This window comes from Carcharodon carcharias, chromosome 31 (genome assembly GCF_017639515.1).
Source record: "Carcharodon carcharias isolate sCarCar2 chromosome 31, sCarCar2.pri, whole genome shotgun sequence".
NCBI classification, from domain to species: domain Eukaryota; kingdom Metazoa; phylum Chordata; class Chondrichthyes; order Lamniformes; family Lamnidae; genus Carcharodon; species Carcharodon carcharias.
This window is the reverse complement of record NC_054497.1, coordinates 17176228-17200134: the sequence shown is the minus strand read 5'-3', so window position 1 is coordinate 17200134 and position 23907 is coordinate 17176228. Positions and strand designations below refer to the sequence as shown.

The following is a 23907-nucleotide window of genomic DNA, read 5'->3' as shown; positions in this document are numbered from 1 at the left end:
TGATGTCTATTACTGTGTCCAACTTACACTGTCAAATCTTCACATGTGAGATGATATTGTAATCTATTTATTTCTTCTTTCAATCCCTGTGTTGGAAAAAAAAGCAAGAACATGCATTTAACACCAAGTGCACATATAAATTGTTAGTTAAAAATTGCCAAGGAAGTTATCAAGCACAGAATTCCATAAATACAGGTAAGTTTCCAGGCACCATGTTTCTTTTTATTCATTCATGGGTTGTGGGCATCACTGGCCAGGCCAACATTTACTGCCCATCCCTAATTGCCCTTGAGAAGGTGGTGGTGAGCTGCCTTCTTGAACCGCTGCAGTCCATGTGGTGTAGACACACCCACATGCTGTTAGGGAGGGAGTTCCAGAATTTTGACCCAGCGACAGTGAAGTAACAGCAATGTATTTCCAAGTCAGGATGGTGTGTTTCTTGGAACAGGACTTCCAGGTGGTGGTGTTTCCATACATCTGCTGCCCTTATCCTTCGAAATGGTAGTGATTGTGGGTTTGCAAGGTGCTGTTGAAGGAACCTTGGTGAGTTCCTGCAATGCATTTTGTAGATGGTACACACTGCTGCCACTGTGCATCAGTGATGGAGGGAGTGAATGGTTGTGGATGGGGTGTCAATCAAGAGGGCTGCCTTGTCCTGGATGGTGTCATAATTCTTGAGTGTTGTTGGAGTTGCACTTACACAGACAAGCAGAGTGTATTTCATCACACTCCTGACTTGTGCCTTGCAGATAGTGGACAGGTTTTGGGGAGTCAGGTGAGTTACTTGCCACAGGATTCCTAGCCTCTGACCAGCTCTTGTAGCCACAGTATTTATATGGACAGTCCTGTTTACTTTCTGGTCAATGGTAACACCTGGGATGTTGATTGTGGGGGATTCAGTGATGGTAATGCCATTGAATGTCAAGGGGCAATGGTTAGATTCTCTCTTGTTGGAGGTGGTCAATGCCAGGCACCTGTGTGGCATGAATGTTACTTGCCACTTATCAGCCCAAGCCTGGATATTGTCCAGGTCTTGCTGCATTTGGACATCGACAGCTTCAGTATCTGAGGAATCATGAATGGTGCTGAACGTTATACACTTCTGACCTTATGCTGGAAGGTCATTGATGAAGTAGCTGACGATGGTTGGGTCAAGGGAGCTACCCTGAGGAACTCCTGCAGTGATGTCCTGGAGCTGAGATGATTGACTTCCAACAACCACAGCCATCTTCTCTTGTGCTAAGCATGACTCCAACCAGCGGAGAGTTTTCCCCGATTCCCAATTACTCCAGTTTTGCTTGGGCTCCCTGATGCCTCACTCAGTCAAATGCGGCCTTGATGTCAAGGGAAGTCACTCTCACCTCACCTCTGGAGTTCAGCTCTTTTGTCCATGTTTGAACCAAGGTTCTAATGAGGTCAGGAGCTGAGCAATCCTGGCAGAACCCAAACTGAGTGTCAGTGAACAGGTTATTGCTGAGCAAGTGGCACTTGATAGCACTGTTGATGACACCGTCCATCACTTTACTGATGATCGAGAGTAGACTGATTGGGTGGCAATTGGCCAGATTGGATTTATCCTGCTTTTTGTGTACAGGACAGATGCCAGTGTTGCAGCTGTACTGGAACAGCTTGGCAGCAAGTCCTCGAGCACAAGTCTTCAGTGCTATTGCTGGAATGTTGTCAGGGCCCATAGCCTTTGCAGTATCCAGTGCCTTCAGCCATTTCTTGATATCATGGGGAGTGAATCAAATTGGCTGAAGGCTGGTACCTGTGATGCTGGAGACCTCCAGAGGAGGCTGAGATGTTTCTCTAACTAAGCAAGAATGGTGACCTCAACTAGGACAAGAGCTGGCACTAGGTATCCAACATCCTCCCAGGAAATTTGTACATATATTATGTCCCAACATTTGCATGAGGGGGTGGCTTAAGCTCATTAGGCAGGTTAGATATGGGAAGTGCAGCCTTGATGGTTTAATGAGTTTATTCAGCTAATAGCTCACAATACAGATCAGGAAGCGCCCCAATTCAAATTCTGGTTAGTGATGAGTTAGTTGGTCTCAGCCAATATTGCAGTCTCGGTGCTACAACTGGCTTCAACATCTTTGAACCAGATAGAGGCAAAATTAGCCAGGGTTCTCGTTTCTGATCACTACCCAGTGACTGTTGCTGGAATACAAACAGAAAATTCTATAAATTCTCAACGGGTCAGATGTTATCTGTGGAGAGAGAAACAAAGTTAACATTTCAGGTCAATGAACTTAATCAGAATGCTTTTTTATATTTTATTCATTTCCAAGATGTGGGCATCACAGCTAAGCCAGCATTTATTGCCCATTCCTAATTGCCCTTGAAGTGGTGGTGGTGAGCTGCCTTCTTGAAGCACTAAAGTCCACGTGGTGCAGGTACACCCACAATGCTATTAGGAAGGGAGATGTGTTTTGTTTAACAACAGTGAAGGAACAGAGATATAGTTCTAAGTCAGAATGGTGTGTGGCTTGGAGAAGAACTTGCTGGAATGTGTTAGATTAGGACAGCAACATGCTTGAATGTTTCCACTGATGAATAGTACATACAGAAATAGACCATTCAACACAACCATTCCATGCTATTATATTCCACTAGACTCTCATTCCATCCTTATTCATCTACACCCACCATCAGCAAAATCCTTTATTCCCTTTTTGCTTGTATGCTTATCTAACCTCTCCTGGAATGCATCTATACTATTCATGTCAACCACTCCTGAGTTCCATATTTTCACCACTCTGGGTAGAGCAGTTTTTTCTGAATTTCCTTTTTGATTTCTTGCTGACTATCTTATATCGATATCCTCTAGTTTTTCACTTCCCTACAAGTGGAAATCTGTGCCTACTCCAATAAAGCCTATAACAATTTTAAAGACTTCTATAAGGTCAATCCTCAGGCCTTCTTCTTTCAAGAGAAAAGAGACTCAGCCTGTCTTTTTTTTTCCTGGTAGCTATGTATAAACCTCACATTTCTGGTATCATCCTTGTAAATCTCTTTTTGCTCGCTCTCCAGTGCCTTTATATTCTTTTTATACCATGGTGGCCAAAACTGCGCACACAAGTCCAAGTAGTCTAACCAACGGCAGAATTTTACATCCCTCAGGGGGGGCAAACGCCTGACCCGCTCGAGTGTAAAGTAGCACACGTTGACCGTCCCAAAGTCATCGCGCACTCATGCGATATTTCAGTGAGCGGGCACTTGCAACAGTCAGTAGCACACCCACTGACAATATTTCAATCGGCGGGCATACATGAGAGTTGGCAGCGTGCCTGCTGACAATTAAGAGGCCTTTTAAGACCATGAAGGTTTCAATTAGTGGTGATTTTTCACTGCCCGTCCAACATTACTGTTGGCAGGTGGGTGAACCGGCCAGGCAGCCTTCGGATTTTTGAGGAAACCTCATCCAAGGGTGGGATGAGGTTTCCGATATCAATTAAAAAAAATAAAAACGCTTGGGCAGGATTTTTATTATTTGTATGTTTAGGTGGGCGAGTCCAATGTGTGGACATTTTTCTGCATTTCACATCCTTATTTCTTGGTTTTAAATTCTTCAGCTCCCTGAGGCAGCTCTCTGTCTTCAGGAAACTTTCGTTACGCGCTCCCCGTGCCTGCGCAGACCTCAGTGCTCGCTGTCTTCCCGCCCCCACCCCAGCAACGCTGAGCCTTTCAGCGCATGTTTCACGCTGGCTGGCCGTTAATTGGCCAGCCAGCATGAAATCGCAGTCGGGGGCCAATCGTGGGCAGCGGCCCATTTCCTGGCCACTCTCGGGCCCACCCACCACGTCCACCCAACGACCCAAAAATCCTGCCCTCAGATTCAATGCAAGTTTAGCTTCTCTACTTTTCAATTCAATATTCCTCCAAAAATGGACCTAACTGCTTGTTTTTTTTCAGAGTCTTATTAATATTTGTCAATTTTTTAGTAATATGTGTATTTGCACCCCACGGGCAGAATTTTTAGGTCGGTGTGCAGGCGCACATCTGACCCAATTGGACACAAAATCGCGCGTGATGACATCAGGCGACTGTCCCGACGTCATCCCATGCTTGCATGATATTTCAGCTGACAATTAAGGAGACAATTAAAATTGTTAAAGTTCCAATTATCGCCAATTTTTCGTGGTCCGTCCAACCTTATGGTTGGTGGACAGGCGAATCTGCCAGGCGGGCTTTGCATTTTTGACGAAACCTCATCCAAGGGTGGGTTGAGGTTTCTGTTATTAAATTTTTTTTTAAATCTATGGCCAAAATGTTTAATATGTATATGTTCAAGGAACTGACTGTGATGCTTGGACATTTTATTTGTGATTTTAAAATCTTTATTTCATTGTTTTGAAGTCTTCAGCTCCCTGAGGCAGCTCTCTGCCTTCAGGGAGCTATCATTCAGCGCTCTACCGCACCCACACATACGTCAGCACCCACCTCCTCCCGCCCCACCCCGGTACCGCTGAGCATTTCAGCGTGCACTTCACGCTAACTGGCTGTTAATTGGCCAGCCAGGGTGAAATTGCGGTTGGGGGCCTATCGCAGACGGCAGTCGGTTCCCCAGCCACTCCCAGGCCTACAAATCGCGCCCGCACACCAACCTAAAACTCCTGCCCCAGGTTTCTTTGCTCCTCTACCCCATTTAGTTTCTTATTTTCCAATTAATATAAAATTTCCTTCATTTTCTGAACAAAATGTAATACCTCACACATAACTGTTGAAATTCATTTCCCAATATGTGTTCATTCTGCAAACGAGAATTCACACAACCTGCATACCTCAATGTCCTGGGATGTATGTGGGATCAGCACTGGATGAGTGACAACAGCTATCTGTTGACTACTGGATGCATTGTGTTAGATACATATCTCTCAAAGTTGAAGTTTTCTTTTACAAAATGGAAGGACCTGGCATGATCTGCTCTTCTGGATGCTAACCTGGGATTTTTTTTTTTAAAGAAGCTCATAAATTCACCCTGGAACTTCCAAGAAATCACCTGACCTTTATGGTACTTGAGAAAGAGTTGTTTGTTTGTTGCACTGCAACACACTTTAGTTAATGAATAGCTGGGAAACAAAAAGGCAATCACATAGCAGAGGGGAAAAAACTTAAGTTGCATACCTGCTTATTTGGAAAGAAGTTTTGCTGGAGAACAAGCTAAGGAAAGAAGCCTACCTTGACAGGCTCTCTCTCTATCTCTCTACTTTGCCTAACCCTCATCTGAGCATAACCAGTCTGCATTTGGACCTGCAAAGATGAGACCAGTGGTGAGAACGTCCAGGCATCCACCGGAGAGAACTCCAAGTCGACAGCATCAAGACCCTGCAGGCTTTATCCTTTATTTTATAACACCCATTCTCCGAAGCCCATCTTTGCAGAGACACTCTATCTGTTTGTCTTTTGTTTGTCTGTGTGTGCGCTGGAGGAATTCCTTAGGAAGATAGTTATACTTTTGGTTTACAATTCTGTGTAAACCAGTACCTGCAACTTGTTAAAAGATGATTTGTTTTAAGATAAATTAATCATTCTGAGTTTTTGAAAGAAGCCTGGTCAGAGTCTCTTCTTCTGAGTACTAGAGGTATAGGTACACAATTGGACATTTTGGTGAGAAATTTTTAAATTAATGGTACGGCCTGCAGAGTAGTGGGGCTTGATAATTCGCACACTCCTCGCATCCCAGTCGTAACTCAAGTTCTGTCGAAGGGTCATGAGGACTCGAAACGTCAACTCTTTTCTTCTTCGCCGATGCTGCCAGACCTGCTGAGTTTTTCCAGGTAATTCTGTTTTTGTTTTGGATTTCCAGCATCCGCAGTTTTTTTGTTTTTATTTTTGTAACAATTGTGTATGTTATCCTAAAGCAAGAATAAAAAATAATGTCTTCTCAGATAAGGGAGGATGAATGTGAGAAGTTACTGAACCATGTCTGGAAGATGTTCATCTAGCCACCTGTGTTCACAATTTTTTTTCTTTACTCTTTCAGGTTGGTGGGTGTCACTGGCAAGGCCAGCATTTGTTGCCCATCCCTAATTGGGCCTGAACTGAGTGGCCTGCTAGGCCATTTCAGAGGGCGGTTAAGAGTCAACCACATTGGGTCTGGAATAACATGTGGCCAGATGTGGTAAGGATGGCAGATTTCCTTCCCTGGAGGGTTTTAGTGAACCAGACGGGTCTTTACAACAAACAATGATAGTTGTCATGGTCACCACCACTGAGACTAAGGGTGGAATCGTCTCAGATTTCATTTAATTGTGGTGGTGGGTGGGAAAAACAATGCTTTACCTACTAGTCACAATGCGGCTTTTCACGCCGTATTGGCCCAATCCTGCCTCATTATTCATACATTCCCCGGAAACATGCCAATTCGATGGCAGGCAGCCTCCAACTTGCGCACCATGCCATCACCTCACCACCTCCACACTCCAGGAGCCATATTTGAAGTGCAGTCGTGCGCACACTGCTCAATGCTTCCAGCCCACGACTGCTGAAGACATGGCCCTGAAAGGCAAGAAGACTGCAGTCCCTCGGTTGAGTGACACGTCCCTGGAATGCCTATTGGATGCCGTGCAGGCCCACCACGATGTCCTCTACCCCCACTCTAGGCGAAGGCCAGCAAGCAAGGTGACAAATCCAGCATGGGGGGCAGTTTCAGCGCTGATCAGCGCCAACACCTTGCAGTAGAAGACAGCCACCCAGTGCCAATACAAGATGAATGGTCTCATCCGTTCTGCCAGGGTAACTCACTCTTCTCGTCACTCCCAACTCACACACTCACAAACCCAACACATCCACATGGATCTCACACCTCAAGGGACAACACCACTAACTCTCACACACACCCTCACATCTCCATCAGGCTCATATCCTCTGGAGCTCGCATCCTCATCCCGTCCATGGCTCTGCTTAACACATTTTCCATGCTTTGTCATGTGTCCTGCTTGCACTCTCTCCATCTGTTTTCATGCAGGAGAAGCTGTCTGACAACACCAAGGAGAGATCCCAGACCAGGGATGAAATGGTCCCCATTAGGTCCCTCATTCATTCTGAGGGACATGCCATCGCACTGAGTGGTGAGGGCGTGGACCGTGCCTGCGGTGACGGTGAATTCGGCGATGAGCACCTACGTGAGGATCCTGCATCACATCATCCCTCACTCAATGCAAATGCTTTTGACTCTACTGCCATGCACTAATTATCTCTACTCTGGTTCACAGGGAGTTCTGTCAACACCCTCAGCCAGCCAGTCTCTCAGCTCCATCTTGGTCCTAACCTCCAGCAAAGCGGATACCTCCTCCATTGAAGAGCTGGAAATAGGCAGCCTGGAAGACTCGTCATAGTGCTCACCCGCACCCTCCACCAGTGCCGAGACACACCTCAGTGAGACCTAGATCTAGAGTAGGCTCGGGTTCACAATCTGGACATATGTCCGCAACAGAGGAAGGCACGTTCAGCCGCGTTCCCAAGCATCCGGAGGAGTGCTGGGGAAGAGGCATCTTGAACTCTGAGTCCGATGACAAACCGCTGGATTCAGCCTTCCAACTCATCATGGAGAGACAGCAGAAGGCAGGGGAAAACCACGCAGAGCTGTTGGAAGACCTCAAAAGAATGACACGCAAGTCAGAGGAGTGCTTCCGCCTGCTCTTTGATGAAGTGGTACCAACACGTGCGCACACTGAGATCTCCGTGGGGAAGATGGAAACCCTGGTCCAGCAGAACGCGAAGATACGCGCAGTCCTGCAATCCATCACAGTAGCCACGGGTGAGTTCCTGCAGTGGCAACGCAAGAGGGAAACAGGGCATCTCAACATCCCTCCAGGTGTTACTTCCCCTCATGGAGTCAGCCATGGCCTTCAGGCACCCAAAGAGAGGAGGAGCAGCAGCTGGACAGACCAGGGGCATCCACTCAGGAATCTCAGCAGCTGTCCTCTCCCTCCGAGTTCCCTTTTCCTGTGATCCCCTCAACCTCGTCCTCTGTCACCATAGAGGGAGCAGCCGGCCCACAGGAGGACAGCCAAAGCAAGCTGGGGACCTTAAGGCATTGGCTCTCCAGAAGACCCACGCCGAAGTTATCAGAGGGAACAGGGCCAACCATTGCACAGGCTGTCTCCACCCCTGCTGTAGATGTCAGAGTAACACCTACAAGCGTTAGGCCTAGAAAAGTTAAGAATTTCTGATCACAAGTGGTTGTACGAGTGATCACATTTTGTCACTTTATAATCTGAAAATATATTCTCTTTCACTGAACAATACATAATGGTGTCTTTCAGCTTCAGTTACAGGCTTTGCAAGTCCTCCCACTGCATCCCCACCCCCACTAGTAGTTCAGCTGCACACAGCCGTCCCCACGAGTGATTCTGGAAGGAGGTATGTGTGTGTATGGCAGGGCCTTTCGGAGCTTCATGCAAGCACTCGCCCATGCACACATGGGTCCTTCCTCCATCAGACTCATCTCAATACCCAGAGCATTTTCAATGCTGCCTACTGGGGTTCCCTTTCAGTTGTCCATCTGAGCTGACCTGCATCTCCGCTCACCCGCTGAGCACACTTCCATGCAGCACCTGTTCTCACCCACCACGAGTCTCCTTTCACCTTCGGATTTAGAAGCACAGTGCACGTAACATTCTTCATTAGTTCCCCCGTCCTTTCCCCTCCCTCAGTCACCCATGTCCTTTCCCCCATCATTGTCAACATCCCTGAAAACCACCTTCCACCTCCGCACCATCACCTACCACCTACAGCCCTTAACTCTTGGGGATGTCCAGGTGAACGTGCACATTCCCTACCTTCCCGAAAATCCCACCTTCATCTACCTTAACCTCCGTGACCTCCTCCTTGCCCACCCCAGGGTCTGTGTCTGCCTCTGAGTTCCCATCAACCATCCCTCACCATCCCTTCTATCGTTACCATCACACCCTCACCTTCCCACTCTACCGGCTCACTCTGCCCTGTCTCATTCTCACCATTCCCTCCTATCACACCCACCCTCATTTCATTCCCCAGGAGGCAGGCCCCTCCCTTGCCCATTCACCTGGACATCTCTCCTTACACCTTCCACCCTCCTTCCTCCCCCAAGGCGCCTTCCTCCCCTACTACTACTTCCCCCCTCCAGATTCCTTCCTCACTCCCTTACTTCTTCCCCCTTCCTTACCACTTCCTTGGCCCTTACTCTTCCCCCCTCCCTTACTCCTTCCTCCCACTAGACTCCTTCCTACCCCCAAACTCCTTCCTCCCCCTGGCCTCCTTCCCCACCCCTAATTCCTTCCTCTCCCCCAAGTCCTGCCCCCGCCTCGGAACTCCTTCCTTCCCCACGAAGTCCAGCCCCCACTCCGAACTCCTTCCTCTCCCCGAAGTCCTTCGCCCCCCCTCAGAGCTCTTTCCCCTACATCTTCCTCCCCCCTTACAACTAACACCCCAGTTGCCACCCCTTCAACGATCATCTGTTGCAGACCATTGCCAAGAGACTGAAGTCCTGAAGCAGACCCTCAACCGTGACTTTCCACCTTCCGTGAGCTGCTTCGCAGCAGAACCAGGTCATAAAAATCCACCTAGCACGCGATGGACGTTCCTCCAAGGTTCCATTGTTGTTGGGCTCCATCATCTGCTCCTCGGATGTCTGCGATATGAGCAAGGCTCTGACGCTAAGTCCTGACTTCTGCACATCACGCTTGTCAAGACATGTTCTGCACCGGCGTGTTTTCCTGCCGACGTAGGTGGTAAATTTGGCGTGGGTGGATGATTCCCGTAAGCTAGGTTTAGAATGACATGCAGATGTATTACGATGAAGTTCCCGACATCCAGTGACAGGAAACATAGCCAGCCAATGACAGGTGGAACCCTAGCAAACACGTTTCATAACGGCGGGAAACCAATATTTGGCCTTCCCACCATATTGTCCATTCATGCCCACCATGATGCCCAATGCCAGCAGGAACAAAAAATTCCGCCCTAAATTTCAAATTCCAGACTCCATGTGATGTCAAGAAACGGCTGAAGACATTGGATACTGCAAAGGCTATGGGCCCTGACAATATTCCAGCAGTAGTACTGAAGACTTGTGCTCCAGAACTAGTCACGTCCCTTGCCAAACTGTTCCATTACAGCTACAACACGGCATCTACTTGGCAATGTGGTAAATTGCTCAGTTATGTCCTGTCCATAAAAAGCAGGACAAATCCAACCTGGTCAATTACTGCCCTATCAGTCTACTCCACCATCAGCAAAGTAATGGAAGGTGTCGCCAATAATGCTATCAAGCGGCACTTATACAGCAATATCCTGCTCAATGACACTCAGTTTTGGTTCCGTCAGGAGCACTCGGCTCCTGATGTCAGTTTAGCCTTGGTTCAAGCATGGACAAAAGAACCTAACCCAAGAGGTGAGGTGAGAGTGACGTGATATGAAGGTTACATTTGACAAATTGTGGCATCAAGGAACCCCAGTAAAACTGAAGTCAATGGGAATCAGGGGGAAAGCTCTCCACTGGTTGGAGTCATGTCCAGCACAAGAGAAGAAGGTTGTGGTTGTTGGAGGTCAATCATCTCAGCCTTGGGACATCGCAAGTCAAGTTCCTCAGGGTACTGCCCTCGGCCCAACAATCTTCAGCTGCTTCATCAATAACCTTCACTCCATCATAAGGTCAGAAGTGGGGATGTTTGCTGATATTTGCACAATGTTCAGCAACACTCGTGAGTCCTCAGATACTGAAGCACTCTGTGTCCATTTGCAGCAAGAACTGGACAATATTCTGGCTTCAGTTTATAATTGACAAGTAACATTCATGCCACAAAAGTTCCAAGCAATTGCCATCTCCAGCAAGAGAGAATCTTACCATTCCCCCTTAACATTCAATGGCATTACTATTGCTGAATCCCCAGCTACCAACATGCTGGGGATTACCATTGACCAGAAACTGAACTGGACCAGCCATATAAATACTGTGGCTACAAGAGCAGGTCAGAGGCTGGGACTTCTGCGGAGAGTAACTCACCTCCTGACTCTGCAAAGCCTGTCCACCATCGACAAGGCCCCAGTCAGGAGTGTGATGGAATACCCTCTACTTGTCTGGATGAGTGCAGCTCCAACAACACTCAAGAAGCTCGACGCCATCCAGGACAAAGCAGCCCATTTGAATGGCACCCCATCCACCACCTTCAACATTCGCTCCCTTCACCACCCATGCACAGTGTCAGCAGTGTGCACAATCTACAAGATGCAGGACTGTAGAAACTACCAAGATTCCTTCAACACACATTACAGCAAGCCACACTCCATCCTGACTTGGAACCATATCGCCATTCCTTTACTGTCACTGGGTCAAAATCCTGAATTCCCTTCCTAACAGCATTGTGGGTGTTCCTACAACACATGGACAAAAGCAGTTCAAGGCAACAGCTCACCACCTCCTTCTCAAGGAAAATTGGGGATGGGAATTAAATGCTGATCTAGCATTTAACACCCTCATCCCATGAATGAATTTTTTTTTAAATTAGTGATTGAATTAAAATTCCACCAGCTACCGTGGTGTGATCTAAACCCAGAGCATTAGCCTGGGCCTCTAGATTACTAGTCCAATGACATTACCATAACACCACTAACGCCCCACAAATACAGTAATAAAATTATCTTTGTGAGGGTAGTCTAAACATGGAGCTTATGAGGGCAATATAACCATTGTAACAGAATAATTAGAAGTTATTGAGAAAACCTAAATATATTTTGCTAACTCCATAATATTATTCTGATGTCACTTTTCTGTATCTTTGACATACAATGAGTTAGTGGCAGTGTGCATGGAGTGTAGAGATCAAAGGTAGAATTGACATAAAAGCTGTGAGCGAACCACTGGAACTGTGAAGTGTAAGACCTGAATACTCATATGGATTGTATCGTACAATGTCTCCTTAAAGATCCGACTCTAAATTGTTACAACTGTAGGTGCCTGTACTCTGATATTTAAAGTTATAAAATTAAATAATACAAGAAAGAGGGAAGGGTAAAACTCCAAGAAGTATGACTAATGGGAAACAAAGCAGCAGGTTAACTTGTGGGGGGGTGGATTCAACTTCATGGAAAATTATGAAAAACTGAAAAGAAAGGAGAGCCCAGGAGAAGCTATTAAAGTCCCCAGAACACAAAATAGGACACAGTGTTTGGAAAGGGCTAGGAATCTAACTTCAAGCTTCAGATAAAGGGACCACAATGAGAAAGGGAACAGGAAATACAAGACTGAAGGTGTTGTATCTGAATGCACGCAGTATACGAAATAAGGTAAATGAGCTTATGGCGCAGGTTGAAATTGGCAGGTATGATGTGCTGGGCATCACGGAGACATGGCTGCAAGGGGATCAGGACTGGGAGCTAAATATCCAAGGATATACATCCTATCAAAAAGATAGGCAGGTTGGCAGAGGGGGTGGGTTGTTTTGTTAGTAAGAAATGAAATTAAATCGATAGCAAGAAATGATGTAGGGTCAGATGATGTGGAATCTGTGTGGGTAGAGTTGAGGAACTGCAAAGATAAAAAAACCATAATGGGAGTTATGTACAGGCCTCCAAACAGTAGTCAGGAAGCAGAGCACAAGATACACCAGGAGATAGAAAAGGCGTGTAAGAAAGGCAAGGTTACAGTGATCATGGGGGATTTCAACATGCAGGTAGACTGGGAAAATCAGGTTGGTAGTGGATCTCAAGAAAAGGAATTTGTGGAATGTCTACGAGATGGCTTTTTGGAGCACTTGTGGTGGAGCCCACTAGGGAACAGGCAATTCTAGATTTAGTGATGTGTAATGAGGCAGATTTGATAAGGGAGCTTAAGGTGAAGGAACCCTTAAGACTAAGTGATCATAATATGATAGAATTTACCTTGCAATTTGAGAGGAAAAAGCTGGAATCAGATGTAACGATATTACAGTTGAATAAAGGCAACTACAGAGGCATGAGGGAGGAGCTGACCAGAATTAACTGGGAGATGAGCCCAGCAGGAAAGACAGTGGAACAGCAATGGCAGGAGTTTCTGGGAGTAATTTGGGAGACACAGCAATAATTCATCCCTAGGAAGAAGAAGCATACTAAAGGGAGGACGAGGCAACCATGGCTGACAAGGGAAGTCAGGGACTGCATAAAAACTAAAGAGAAAGCATACAATGCAGCAAAGAGCAGTGGGAAACCAGGGGATTGGGAAGCCTACAAAGACCAACAGTAAACGACTAAAAAAGAAATAAGGAGGGAGAAGATTAAATATGAGGGTAAGTTAGCCAGTAATATAAAAGAAGACTGCAAGAGTTTTTAGATATATAAAGGGTAAGAGAGAGGCAAAAGTGGACATTGGGACGCTGGAAAATGACGTTGGAGAAGTAGTAGTGGTGAACAAAGAAATGGCGGAGGAACTGAATGGTTACTTTGCGTCATTCTTCACGGAAGAAGACACGAGTAACATCCCCAAAGTTCAAGAGAGTCGGGAGGCAGAGCCGAGTATGGTGGCCATTACCAAGGAGAAGGTGCTAGGAAAACTGAAAGGTCTGAAGGTGGATAAATCACCTGGACCAAATGGATTACACCCCAGACTTCTGAAGGAGATAGCTGCAGAGATAGTGGAGGCATTAGTGGTGATCTTTCAGTAATCACTCGAGTCAGGGAGGGTCCCAGAGGACTGGAAAATCACTAATGTAACCCCCCTGTTTAAGAAGGGAGTGAGGCAAAAGACAGGAAATTACAGGCCGATTAGCCTGACTTCGGTTGTTGGTAAGATTTTAGAGTCCATTATTAAGGATGAGATTTCAGAATACTTGGAAGTGCATGGTAAAATCGGGCAAAGTCAGCATGGTTTCATCAAGGGGAGGTCATGCCTGACAAATCTGTTAGAATTCTTTGAGGAGGTAACAAGTAGGTTAGACAAAGGAGAGCCAATGGATGTTATCTATTTGGACTTCCAGAAAGCCTTTGACAAGGTGCCGCACAGGAGGCTGCTCAGTAAGATAAGAGCCCATGGTACTAGCATGGATAGAAGATTGGCTGTCTGGCAGGAGGCAGAGAGTGGAGATAAGGGGGTCCTTCTCAGGATGGTGGCCGGTGACTAGTGGAGTCCGCAGGGATCAGTGTTGGGACCACAACTTTTCACTTTATACATTAATGATCTAGATGAAGGAACTGAGGGCATCCTGGCTAAGTTTGCAGCTGATACAAAGATAGGTGGAGGGACAGGTAGTATTGAGGAGGCAGGGAGGCTGCAGAAGGATTTAAACAGGTTAGGAGAATGGGCAAAGAAGTGGCAGATGGAATACAACATGGGGAAGTGTGAGGTCATGCACTTTGGTAGGAAGAATAGAGGCATAGACTATTTTCTAAATGGGGAGAGAATTCAGAAATCTGGAGTGCAAAGGGACTTGGGAGTCCTAGTCCAGGATTCTCTTAAGGTTAACTTGCAGGTTGAGTCGGTAGTTAGGAAGGCAAATGCAATGTTGGCATTTATTTTGAGAGGACTAGAATATAAAAGCAGGGATGTGCTGCTGAGACTTTATAAGGCTCTGGTCAGACCACATTATCATGAGCAATTTTGGGCCCCATATCTCAGGAAGGATGTTCCGGCCTTGGAGAGGGTCCAGGGGAGGTTCACGAGAACGATCCCAGGAATGAAAGGCTTAACATATGAGGAACGTTTGAGGACTCTGGGTCTATACTTGATGGAGTTTAAAAGGATGAGGGGGGATCAGATTGAAACTTACAGAATACTGAAAGGCCTGGATAGAGTGGATGTGGAGAAGGTGTTTCCATTAGTAGGAGAGACTAGGACCCGAGGGCACAGCCTCAGAGTAAAGGGAAGACCTTTTAGAACAGAGATGAGAAGAAACTTCTTTAGCCAGAGAGTGGTGAATCTATGGAATTCATTGCCACTGAAGGCTGTGGAGGCCAGGTCATTGAGTGTACTTAAGACCGAGATAGATAGGTTCTTGATTGGTAAGGGGATCAAAGGTTACAGGGAGAAGGTGGGAGAATGGGGTTGAGAAACTTATCAGCCATGATTGAATGGCAGAGCCGATTCGACGGACCGAATGGCCTAATTTCTGCTCCTATGTCTTATGGCCTAAAGCAGACCACTGTCTAGGCTTACACAAGTATATGATTATTTGGGTTGGATACCAGATGGGGACAGGCATTTGTGGAACATAAAAACATGAGAAATAAGAGCAGGAGTAGATCATAGGGCCCTTCGAGCCTGCTCCACTGTTCAACATGATCTTGGCTGGTCTATGGCTTAACTCCACTTTCCCTGCCTGCTCCCCATATCCCTGGATTCTGAGATATCAAAAATGTGTCCACCTCAGCCTTAAATGTATTCAACGATAGAGCATCTACAACCCTCTGGGGTAGAGAATTGCAAAGATTTACAACCCTTTGAGTAAATGAATTCCTCTTCAATTCAGTCCTAAATGATCAACCTCTTAAACTGTAACTATGCCCCCGGGCTCTAGATTCCCCAGGCAGATGAACCAACCTCTCAGTGTCTAACCTATAAAGCCTCTTCAGAATCTTGTACGATTCAATAAGATCACCTCACATTCTTCTAAACTCCAAAAAATATAAACCCAATTTACTCAGCCTTTCATCACAGGACATTCCTCTCATTCCAAGGACCAATCTAGTTACCCTTTGCTCTACGACCTCCAATATAAGTATATCTTTCCTTAAATATGAGAAGCAAAACTGCACATGGTGTTCCAGGTCTGGTCTCACCAAAGCCCTGTACAACTGTAGCAAGATGTATTTATTCTTATGCTCCAATCCCCTGTAACCCAGGAACTATATCCCACAAGATTTAGCACTTTTAGAAAAAAATATTTGTAAGAAAACTGGCAAAAGAAACTTAGCGTTGCAAACTACTAGTATTAAAATTGAAAGATGATATTATTTTCACCATACAATGCAAATCAATTTATTGGATACCCCAGATAATCCTTGAACAACCCAAAAGCCAGAAGTGAAGCAAGAGATAGTTCATGCCTAGAAATACTCTTCAGAATTGAAAACAAAGTAAAGAGGTAAGTTAAAATAAATTGTCAAGAAATAGTGTTCTCCATATCCCAGTCTACCTACGAGCAGCAGAGATCTGCTAATTTTAAAAAATACATAAATGAAAAAATAATTTTCAACGTGGAATGAATACCAAACTTAATGCCAGTGAAATCCGTTCAGATGAAATCCAATGCTTGGATAACACATTAAAAATGTACTTTCTCTTACTGATCTTGATGGATTAGCTGTGTTTTCCCAACATTTTCTAATCTTAGTTTGGATGATGAGCACAAGTTTGGTTTTTGACCTTCACCAGTCTGATAAGACATGTCATGCTGAATATATTTCAAACATTTCAGCAGCAAAAAATTGATCCTGATATAAAAGAAACATTTTCATTTCAGTTTTTAAAGTGCTTGTTGATGCCCTTTGTCTTGCATTATATTACCTTAATGATGTTATTGTATTCATCTACAGTTGATTTCAATTCCTCTGACTGGTTTATTCTCTGTAAAATAATGATAGACAGCAGCCTCAGAAACACAATGCTATAGATGTCGAAGAACCTGTATCAGATCGTTTCCATATTAAAACACTTCAGAACCTTTGAAATCTGCCCAAACCCAATTTGAAACCCATGAATAAATCATTGATTCTATTCTTTAACCTACACATCACTGCACTATTCCTTTATTTTCTCATTAATACGACGTCATTTTACCATTCTTTCATGCCTCTTGCTTCATAAACATTCCTGTGAGCCCCATACAGATGCCTTTTTTTTAATTTGTTCATGGGATATGGACATTGCTGGCTAGGTCAGCATTTATTGCCCATCCCCAATTGCCCTTGTTCAGAACACATTTAAGAGTCAACCACATTGCTGTGGGTCTGAGGTCACATTAGTGAAGGACATAGGGACATTAGTGAATCAGAAGGGTTTCATGGTCATTATCAGGCTTTTAATTTCAGATTTTTTTAAAAAATTGAATTCAGATTTCATCATCTGCCGTGGTGGGATTCAAACCCAGGTCCCCAGAGGATTATCCTAGGTTACTTGAATACCAGTCCAGTGACTATGCCACTATGCCACCACCCCCAAGTCTTGCAATTAATTTACTGACATGTGACATGAAGAACTTTGGTAATGATAATACAACTACAGTAGCAAAATTCTATCTTTGGATCCAATATTGAGCTTTACAGATTCCTCTCTACATTTCTACTCCCTTTCCTCATTAGTATTTTACGTCGGGGAAAAATTCAACTTCCAACGAAAACATGGCAGAGTCAATGGAGCAATCGTTCTGCGTGTTAGTCCATGCCGGCCTAGGATTCAAACCAAATTAGGTTTTAGCCTTCATTTAAATGCTCCAAGAAATCCATGGGTACCCCAGCTTACCAATAGGGCGGGAAACTGACTAGCTCTCATATATAGGTCAGGTTTTGGGGGGTTGCAGACAGGCAATTCAAGAGAGGAGTTCGAATGCACTGGTGGCAGGCTGGAGAAGAGCTGCTTGCTGGATTCATGAAAATAAAAACTGAACATTTCTTGGGCCTCTTTACAAGAACACAAGAATTTGGAGCCAGAGTTAGCCATTGGGCCCCTCAAGCCTGCTCCGCCATTCAATAAGATCATAGCTGATCTGATTTTGGCCTTAACTCCACTTTCCTGCCTGTCCCCATAACTCTTGAATCCCTTGTTGATCAAAAATCTAACTCAGCCTTGAATATATTCAATGACTCTGCATCTACTGCTCTCTGGGGAAAAGAATGCCACAGACTAATGTCCCTCTAATAGAAAAAAATTCTCCTCATCCCAGTCTTAAATGGGAACCCCCTAATTTTTAAACTGTGTCCTTTAGTTCTAGGTTCCTCCACAAGGGACATCCTCTCATCATTCACCTGACAAGTCCCCTCTAGATTTTATTGTTTCAATAAGATCACCTCTCATTCTTCTAAATTCCAATGGGGATAAGCCCAGCCTGCTCAACCTTTCTTCCTAAGATAACTCCTTCATCTCATGAATCAGTCAAGTGAGCTTTCTCTGCACTGCTACAAATGCAATTATATTCCTTCTTATGCAAGGATACCAATATTGTACACAGTGCTCCAGATGCAGTCTTGGAGTACAAGAATGCAGTCTCACTAAGGCCCTGTACAGCTGTAGCTACACTTTCCTACTTTTATACTCAATTCCCCTTGCAGTAAAACCAACATTCCGTTTGCCTTCCGAATCACTTGCTGTACCTGCATACTAACGTTTGGTGATTTGTGTATCAGGGCACTCAGATCCCTCTGGACCATAGAGTTCTGCAGTCTCTCTCCATTTAGATAATGTACTGTTTTTCCATTCTTCCTACCAAAGTGAAGTTCACATTTTCCCACATAATACTCCATCTGCCAAATTTTTGCCCACTCACTTAACCTATCTAAATCCCTTTGTAGAATCTTTGCCTCCTCTTGACAATTACTTTTCTAGTTAACTTTGCATCATCTGCAAATATAGCTACCATACATTCAGTCCCTTCATCCAAGATTGTAGATTGTAAATAGTGCCCCAGCACTGATCCCTGCGGCACTCCAGTGAAACTACAGCTTGATAACCTGAAAATCACTCATTTATCCCTACTCTCTGCTTCCAATGAGCTAACCAATCCTCTATCCATGCTAATATATTACCCCCTACACCATGCAGTAACCTTTGATATGGCACCTTATTGAATGCTTTTTGGAAATCTAAGTACACCACATTCACAGGTTCCTCTGTACCTACCTTGCTTGTTACTTCCTCAAAGAACTCTAATAAAGTAAATCAAACAATTTCTCTTTCACAAAATTACGTTGACTCTGCCTGATTATATTATGATTTTTCTAAATGTTCTGCTATTACCTCCTTAATAATGGATTCTAGCATTTTCCATATGACAGATGTTAGGCTAACTGGCCTATAATTTCCTACTTACTGTCTCCCTCCTTTTTTGAACACAGGTGTTACATTTGAGATTTTCCAATCCACTGAGACCTTTCCAGAACCTGGGGAATTTTGGAAGAGCACAACCAACGCATCTACTACCTCTGCAGCCACTTCTTTTATTGACCAACCTCCAGTGATATCCTTAAAGACTGATGGTTAGGCTGTTTAAGACCTAATAGAACTTGGCAGAGCATATGCAACACAAATTCTACCCATTTGTTCCTTAGGACAGCATTTTCCCCCAGCAGGCTGCCATTTTACGTGGGCGGGCCAATTAAGGCCTGCCCAACGTGACATCCGCATGAAGCGCTATGCACTCCCTGTGCGGACGGGGTGGGGGAATCCCTAAACCCGAGAATGCGCTCTTTCGCATGTGCGCACACATCTCCCTGAGGCAAAGTGCTGCCTCAGGGAGATCGGCTCTACAGTAAAAAAAAAATATTAAAAATAGAAAAAAAAATTCCCTGACATGAGTTGGGACATATCCATAACTCCTAAAAACACTTTAATTAAATTTTTGAAAACCTACATGAAACCTCATCCTGCCCGTGGATGAGGTTTCATACTTTTTCTGAAGCCTACCAGGGCTCCTGGCCTGCCCGCCAACCTTAAGGTTGGATGGGCAGGTCCATTAATTACTTAAACGACTCTGTCAATGGCCTCAATTGGCCATTGACAGGTCGGCGGGCGCACAGCTGATTTTGCTGAGTCCCCACCTACCTGAAATTTAAATGGGGCGCTGTGACGTCGGGAGTTCCGCCTAACATCACCATGTGTCATTTTACGCATCGGCGAGCGGGCCCCGCGTCCCCCCCGCTCGCCGACGGGAAAACCCTGGCCTTAATTTCTCATTTGAGGTCCTACAGTCAGCACAGAATGGCAATTTGCATATCCAAGGAAAGTAGTGCCTGATGCAGACAGATATCCTAGATGACTAAAAGTCACTCAATGCAGTATAGTACTTGGTAGATTTCTGGTCCAGATTGAGCGCAGCAGATGACAACATGACATTCCATAGCTTTGTCAATCTTATGGATGTAAAACTGGCAATCACCAATATATTGATTTTTTGAAATCTATTTACAGTTATTAATAAACTTAAGTCAACACCTACTTCAGGAAACTTGATATAGTTAGTAACCAATGAGAATGTACATTAGTGTGAAACAAACCCATGTCATTTTTACACCCACCTCAGTTAGCAAGACATCTTTAACGGAAATAAGTCTCTTGGCTTCGTGCATCTGGTTCTTAAAAGCAAGAACATTAACATTTCAGATACTCACACTAGACTCTTTAGCAGGGTCTTGTGGCAAGAAATTGATTAGTATTGTAGTTGAGTTTCCATGGGTGTTCTCTTGATCATTTATTACAACACGCCAAATGGTACATTAGCACCAGTTCCTGAGCTTTCTGTGGTTCTTCTACCAAAGTTATGGACAATTGGGAGACCACCCCACCACCACCCTCCAGCCCCACGCAAAGAAATTCAACTCACATATTTGTAAACGACAAGCAGCAATCATATATTTTTAGTTCCGGCAGTTAAAAAATATGATTTGATTCATTTGATAATGTGAAATCCTAAATCAACAGTTAATAAAAGGAGCAGTCTGTGATTAATTATAATCACACATACAATAGATAGCTAATTTTTAATCCACAATCTGCTGAGTTAGTTGGCCTCGGCCAGGGCAGCAAGACAATATTACAGTTAACCTCAGCTTTCCACAGAAGATGGTAAAAACAAATTGAAGGTGGCTCCCACTGCCAGCGACCATTGCTGGAAGTGCAATCAAAGGTTATTGTGGAAAATAAAAGCTCCTAGTGTAGGGGGCAACATATTAGCCTGGAGAGAAGATTGGCTGGCTGGCAGAAAACAGAGAATATGCATAAATAGGAATTTGTCTGATTGGCAGGATGTGACAAGCGGAGTCCCGCAGAGGTCTGTGCTGGGGCCTCAACTTTTTACAATTTACATCAATGATTTACGTGAGAGGAGCGAAGGCATAGCAGCTAAATTTGCAGATGACACAAAGGTAGGCAGGAACCAAAGATAGGTTGTGAAGACGACATAAGGAGCTTGCAGACAGATATAGATAAACTAAGTGAGTGGGCAAAAATCTGGCACATGGAGTATAATGTGGGAAAATGAGAAGTTGTTCACTTTGGCAGAAAGAGTAAAAAAGCAAAGTATTACTTAAACAGAGAATGACTGCAGAATTCCAAGTGCAGAGGGATCTAGGTGTTCTCGTGCATGAGTCACAAAACGTTAGTAAGCAGGTGCAGCAAGTAATCAAGAAGGCTAACGGAATGCTATCTTTTATGACGAAAGGAATTTAACATAAAAATCAGGATGTTATGTTTCAGTTATACAGGGCATTGGTGAGACCGCATCTCGAACGAATACTGTGAGCAGTTTTGGTCTCCTTATTTAAGAAAGGATGTAAATGCGTTGGAGGCAGTTCAGAGGAGGTTTACTAGACTGATACCTGGAATGAATGGATTGTCTTAGGAGGATAGGTTGGACAGACTGGGCTTGTTTCCACTGGAGTTTAGAAGAGTGAGGGGTGACTTAATTGAAGCACATAAGACTCTGAATGCTCTCCACAAGGTGGACATGGAAAGGATGTTTCCTCTTGTGAGTGAGTCCAGAATTAGGGGAAACTGTTGTAAAATTAGGGGTTGCCCTTACAGGACAAAGATGAAGAGAATTTTTTTCTCTCAGAGAGTCGTATGACTTTGGAACTCTCTGCCTCAGAAGGCGATGGAAGTGGGGTAACTGAATATTTTTAAGGCAGAGGTAGATAGATTCTTGTTAGGCAAGGGAATCGAAGGTTTTCGGGGGTAATTGGGAACTTGGAACTCGAAACACAAACAGATCAGCCATGATCTTATTGAATGGCGGGGTAGGCTCAAGTGGTCAAATGGCCTACTTCTGCTCCTATTTTGTAGTTTGTATGTTCATATGCACAAATGTGGTCAGCAGGTTGTAACAAGGTCAGGCTTTGCTTTGACATATTCACAATTAGATCATGCTGGACATCACAATCAAGCACAATCCTGTCCTCATCTAATATTTATTCTTCTAACAAGGTTCACCAGAGGTGCAGCAGAACCTGAAGTGAAATGACACTACATTGTAATGACTTACTAACAACAAAAAAGATCAATCTAAGAAACTGCCAAAAAGTTTTTTTTGCACTTTTTCTGGCACTGCAGTGACATACCTTCAGCTCAACCTTCTCTGATGCTAGCTCCTCAGTTCTCCAGTGTGCATAGTCTTTCTCGGTTGTTAATTTCCCATTCTGTATCAGATGCAAGAAAAGTGTAACCTTACTTTTTTAATATATCAATGTTGTTCCAGATTTCAACCTCATTTTTTAAAATTCTCATTTATTTTATTTTTGAGGATAGGAAACAGACAGTAGCGGTTAATGGATGTTTTTCAGACTGGAGGAAGGTTTGTAATGGAGCTCCCCCCCAGATCGGTGTTGGTATCCTTGTTCTTCCTGATATATATTAATGACCCAGACCTTGGTTGTACAGGGCACAATTTCAAAATTTGGCGATGATATGAAACTTGGAAGCATTGTGAAGAGAGTAGTGTAGAACTTCAAAAGGACGTGGACAGGTCGGCAGAATGGATGTACAAGTGACAGATGAAATTCAACACAGATATGTGTGGAGACAATATAAAGGGTACAACTCTAAAGAGAGACCTGGCTGTATATGTGCATAAGTCATTGAAGGCAGCAGGACAGACTGCAAGGGTGGTTAATAAAACATACAGTATCCTAGGCTTTATTAACAGGGGCACAGAGTACAAGAACAAGGAGGTTATTGTTAAACTTGTGGAAAACACTGGTTTGGCCTCAACTGGAGTATTGTATTCAGTAGTGGGCACAACACTTTAGGAAAGATATGAAGGCATTACAGAGAGTGCACAAAAGATTCAAGAGAATGGTGCCAGGGATGGGGAATTTCAGTTACATAGCTGGATTGGAGAAGTTGGGACTATTTTCATTGGAGAAAAGAAGGCTGAGAGGGGAATTGATAGCAGTATTCAAAATCACCAGGGGTCTGGAGAGAGTAGAGCAATAAACTGTTCCCATTGGTGGAAGGTTGAGAACGAGAGGGCACAGATTTAAAGTAATTGGCAAAACAAGTAATGGCAACATGAGGAAAAACGTCACACAGCAAATTGTTAAGATCTGGAATGCACTGCCTGAGCGTGGTAGAGGCAGCTTCAATTCGAGGAACTCAAAAGGGAATCAGAGTGTTATCTGAAAAGGAAGAATGTAAAAGGGTTATGGGGAAAAGGCAGGGGTATGGTACTAGATGAATTACTCATTTGGAGAGCCAGTGCAAATGGCCTCCTTCTGTGCCATGACAATTCTGTGATTCTATGATGATGGTTCTTATTTTTAACCACCTGTCTCTTCTGTTATTTGTATCATACATATACACTAAAGAACAAGTGAACTGCTCTCAGTGTTAAAGCAATTTTGATAATTAGCTACTTAATAGAGGCATGAAAGTAGTGAGGAGTGACTCACCATAGAAAAATAACTGGCCTCCACTACTTACAGTATACAATAAATCAGCAGAATTAGGTTCAGTACTTCACACAAGTTCAAATTACCCCCAATGTCAATTACCTCCGTCTGGCTGAACTTGTTCTCACACTGAACAATTTCTCCTTAATCTCCTCTCACTTCCTCCAAATAAAAGCTGTGGCTATGGGTACCCGCATGGGTCCCAGCTATGCCTGTCTCTTTATGTGGTATGTGGAACATTCCTTGTTCCAGCTGGCCCCCTCCCACAACTCTTTCTCCGGTACATCGATGATTGCTTCGGTGCTGCTTCATGCTCTCATCAGGACCTGGAAAAATTTATTAATTTTGCTTCCA

The 23907-nt window shown here is 44.4% G+C and overlaps 1 protein-coding gene across 1 annotated transcript in view; it reads right to left on the bottom strand.

The window, feature by feature from the left end:
• Positions 1-2123: 2123 nt before the first annotated feature.
• The window catches only part of LOC121271595 (protein KASH5-like), a 99256-nt gene continuing 77472 nt past the window's right edge, over positions 2124-23907 (bottom strand). The window contains exons 9-12 of the mRNA XM_041177630.1: positions 22225-22302; positions 20188-20244; positions 16466-16525; positions 2124-2216 (exon numbers count right to left, since the gene is read on the bottom strand). Of these exons, the coding sequence (XP_041033564.1) occupies positions 2124-2216; positions 16466-16525; positions 20188-20244; positions 22225-22302 (288 nt within the window). The remainder of the gene's footprint in view (positions 2217-16465; positions 16526-20187; positions 20245-22224; positions 22303-23907) is intronic.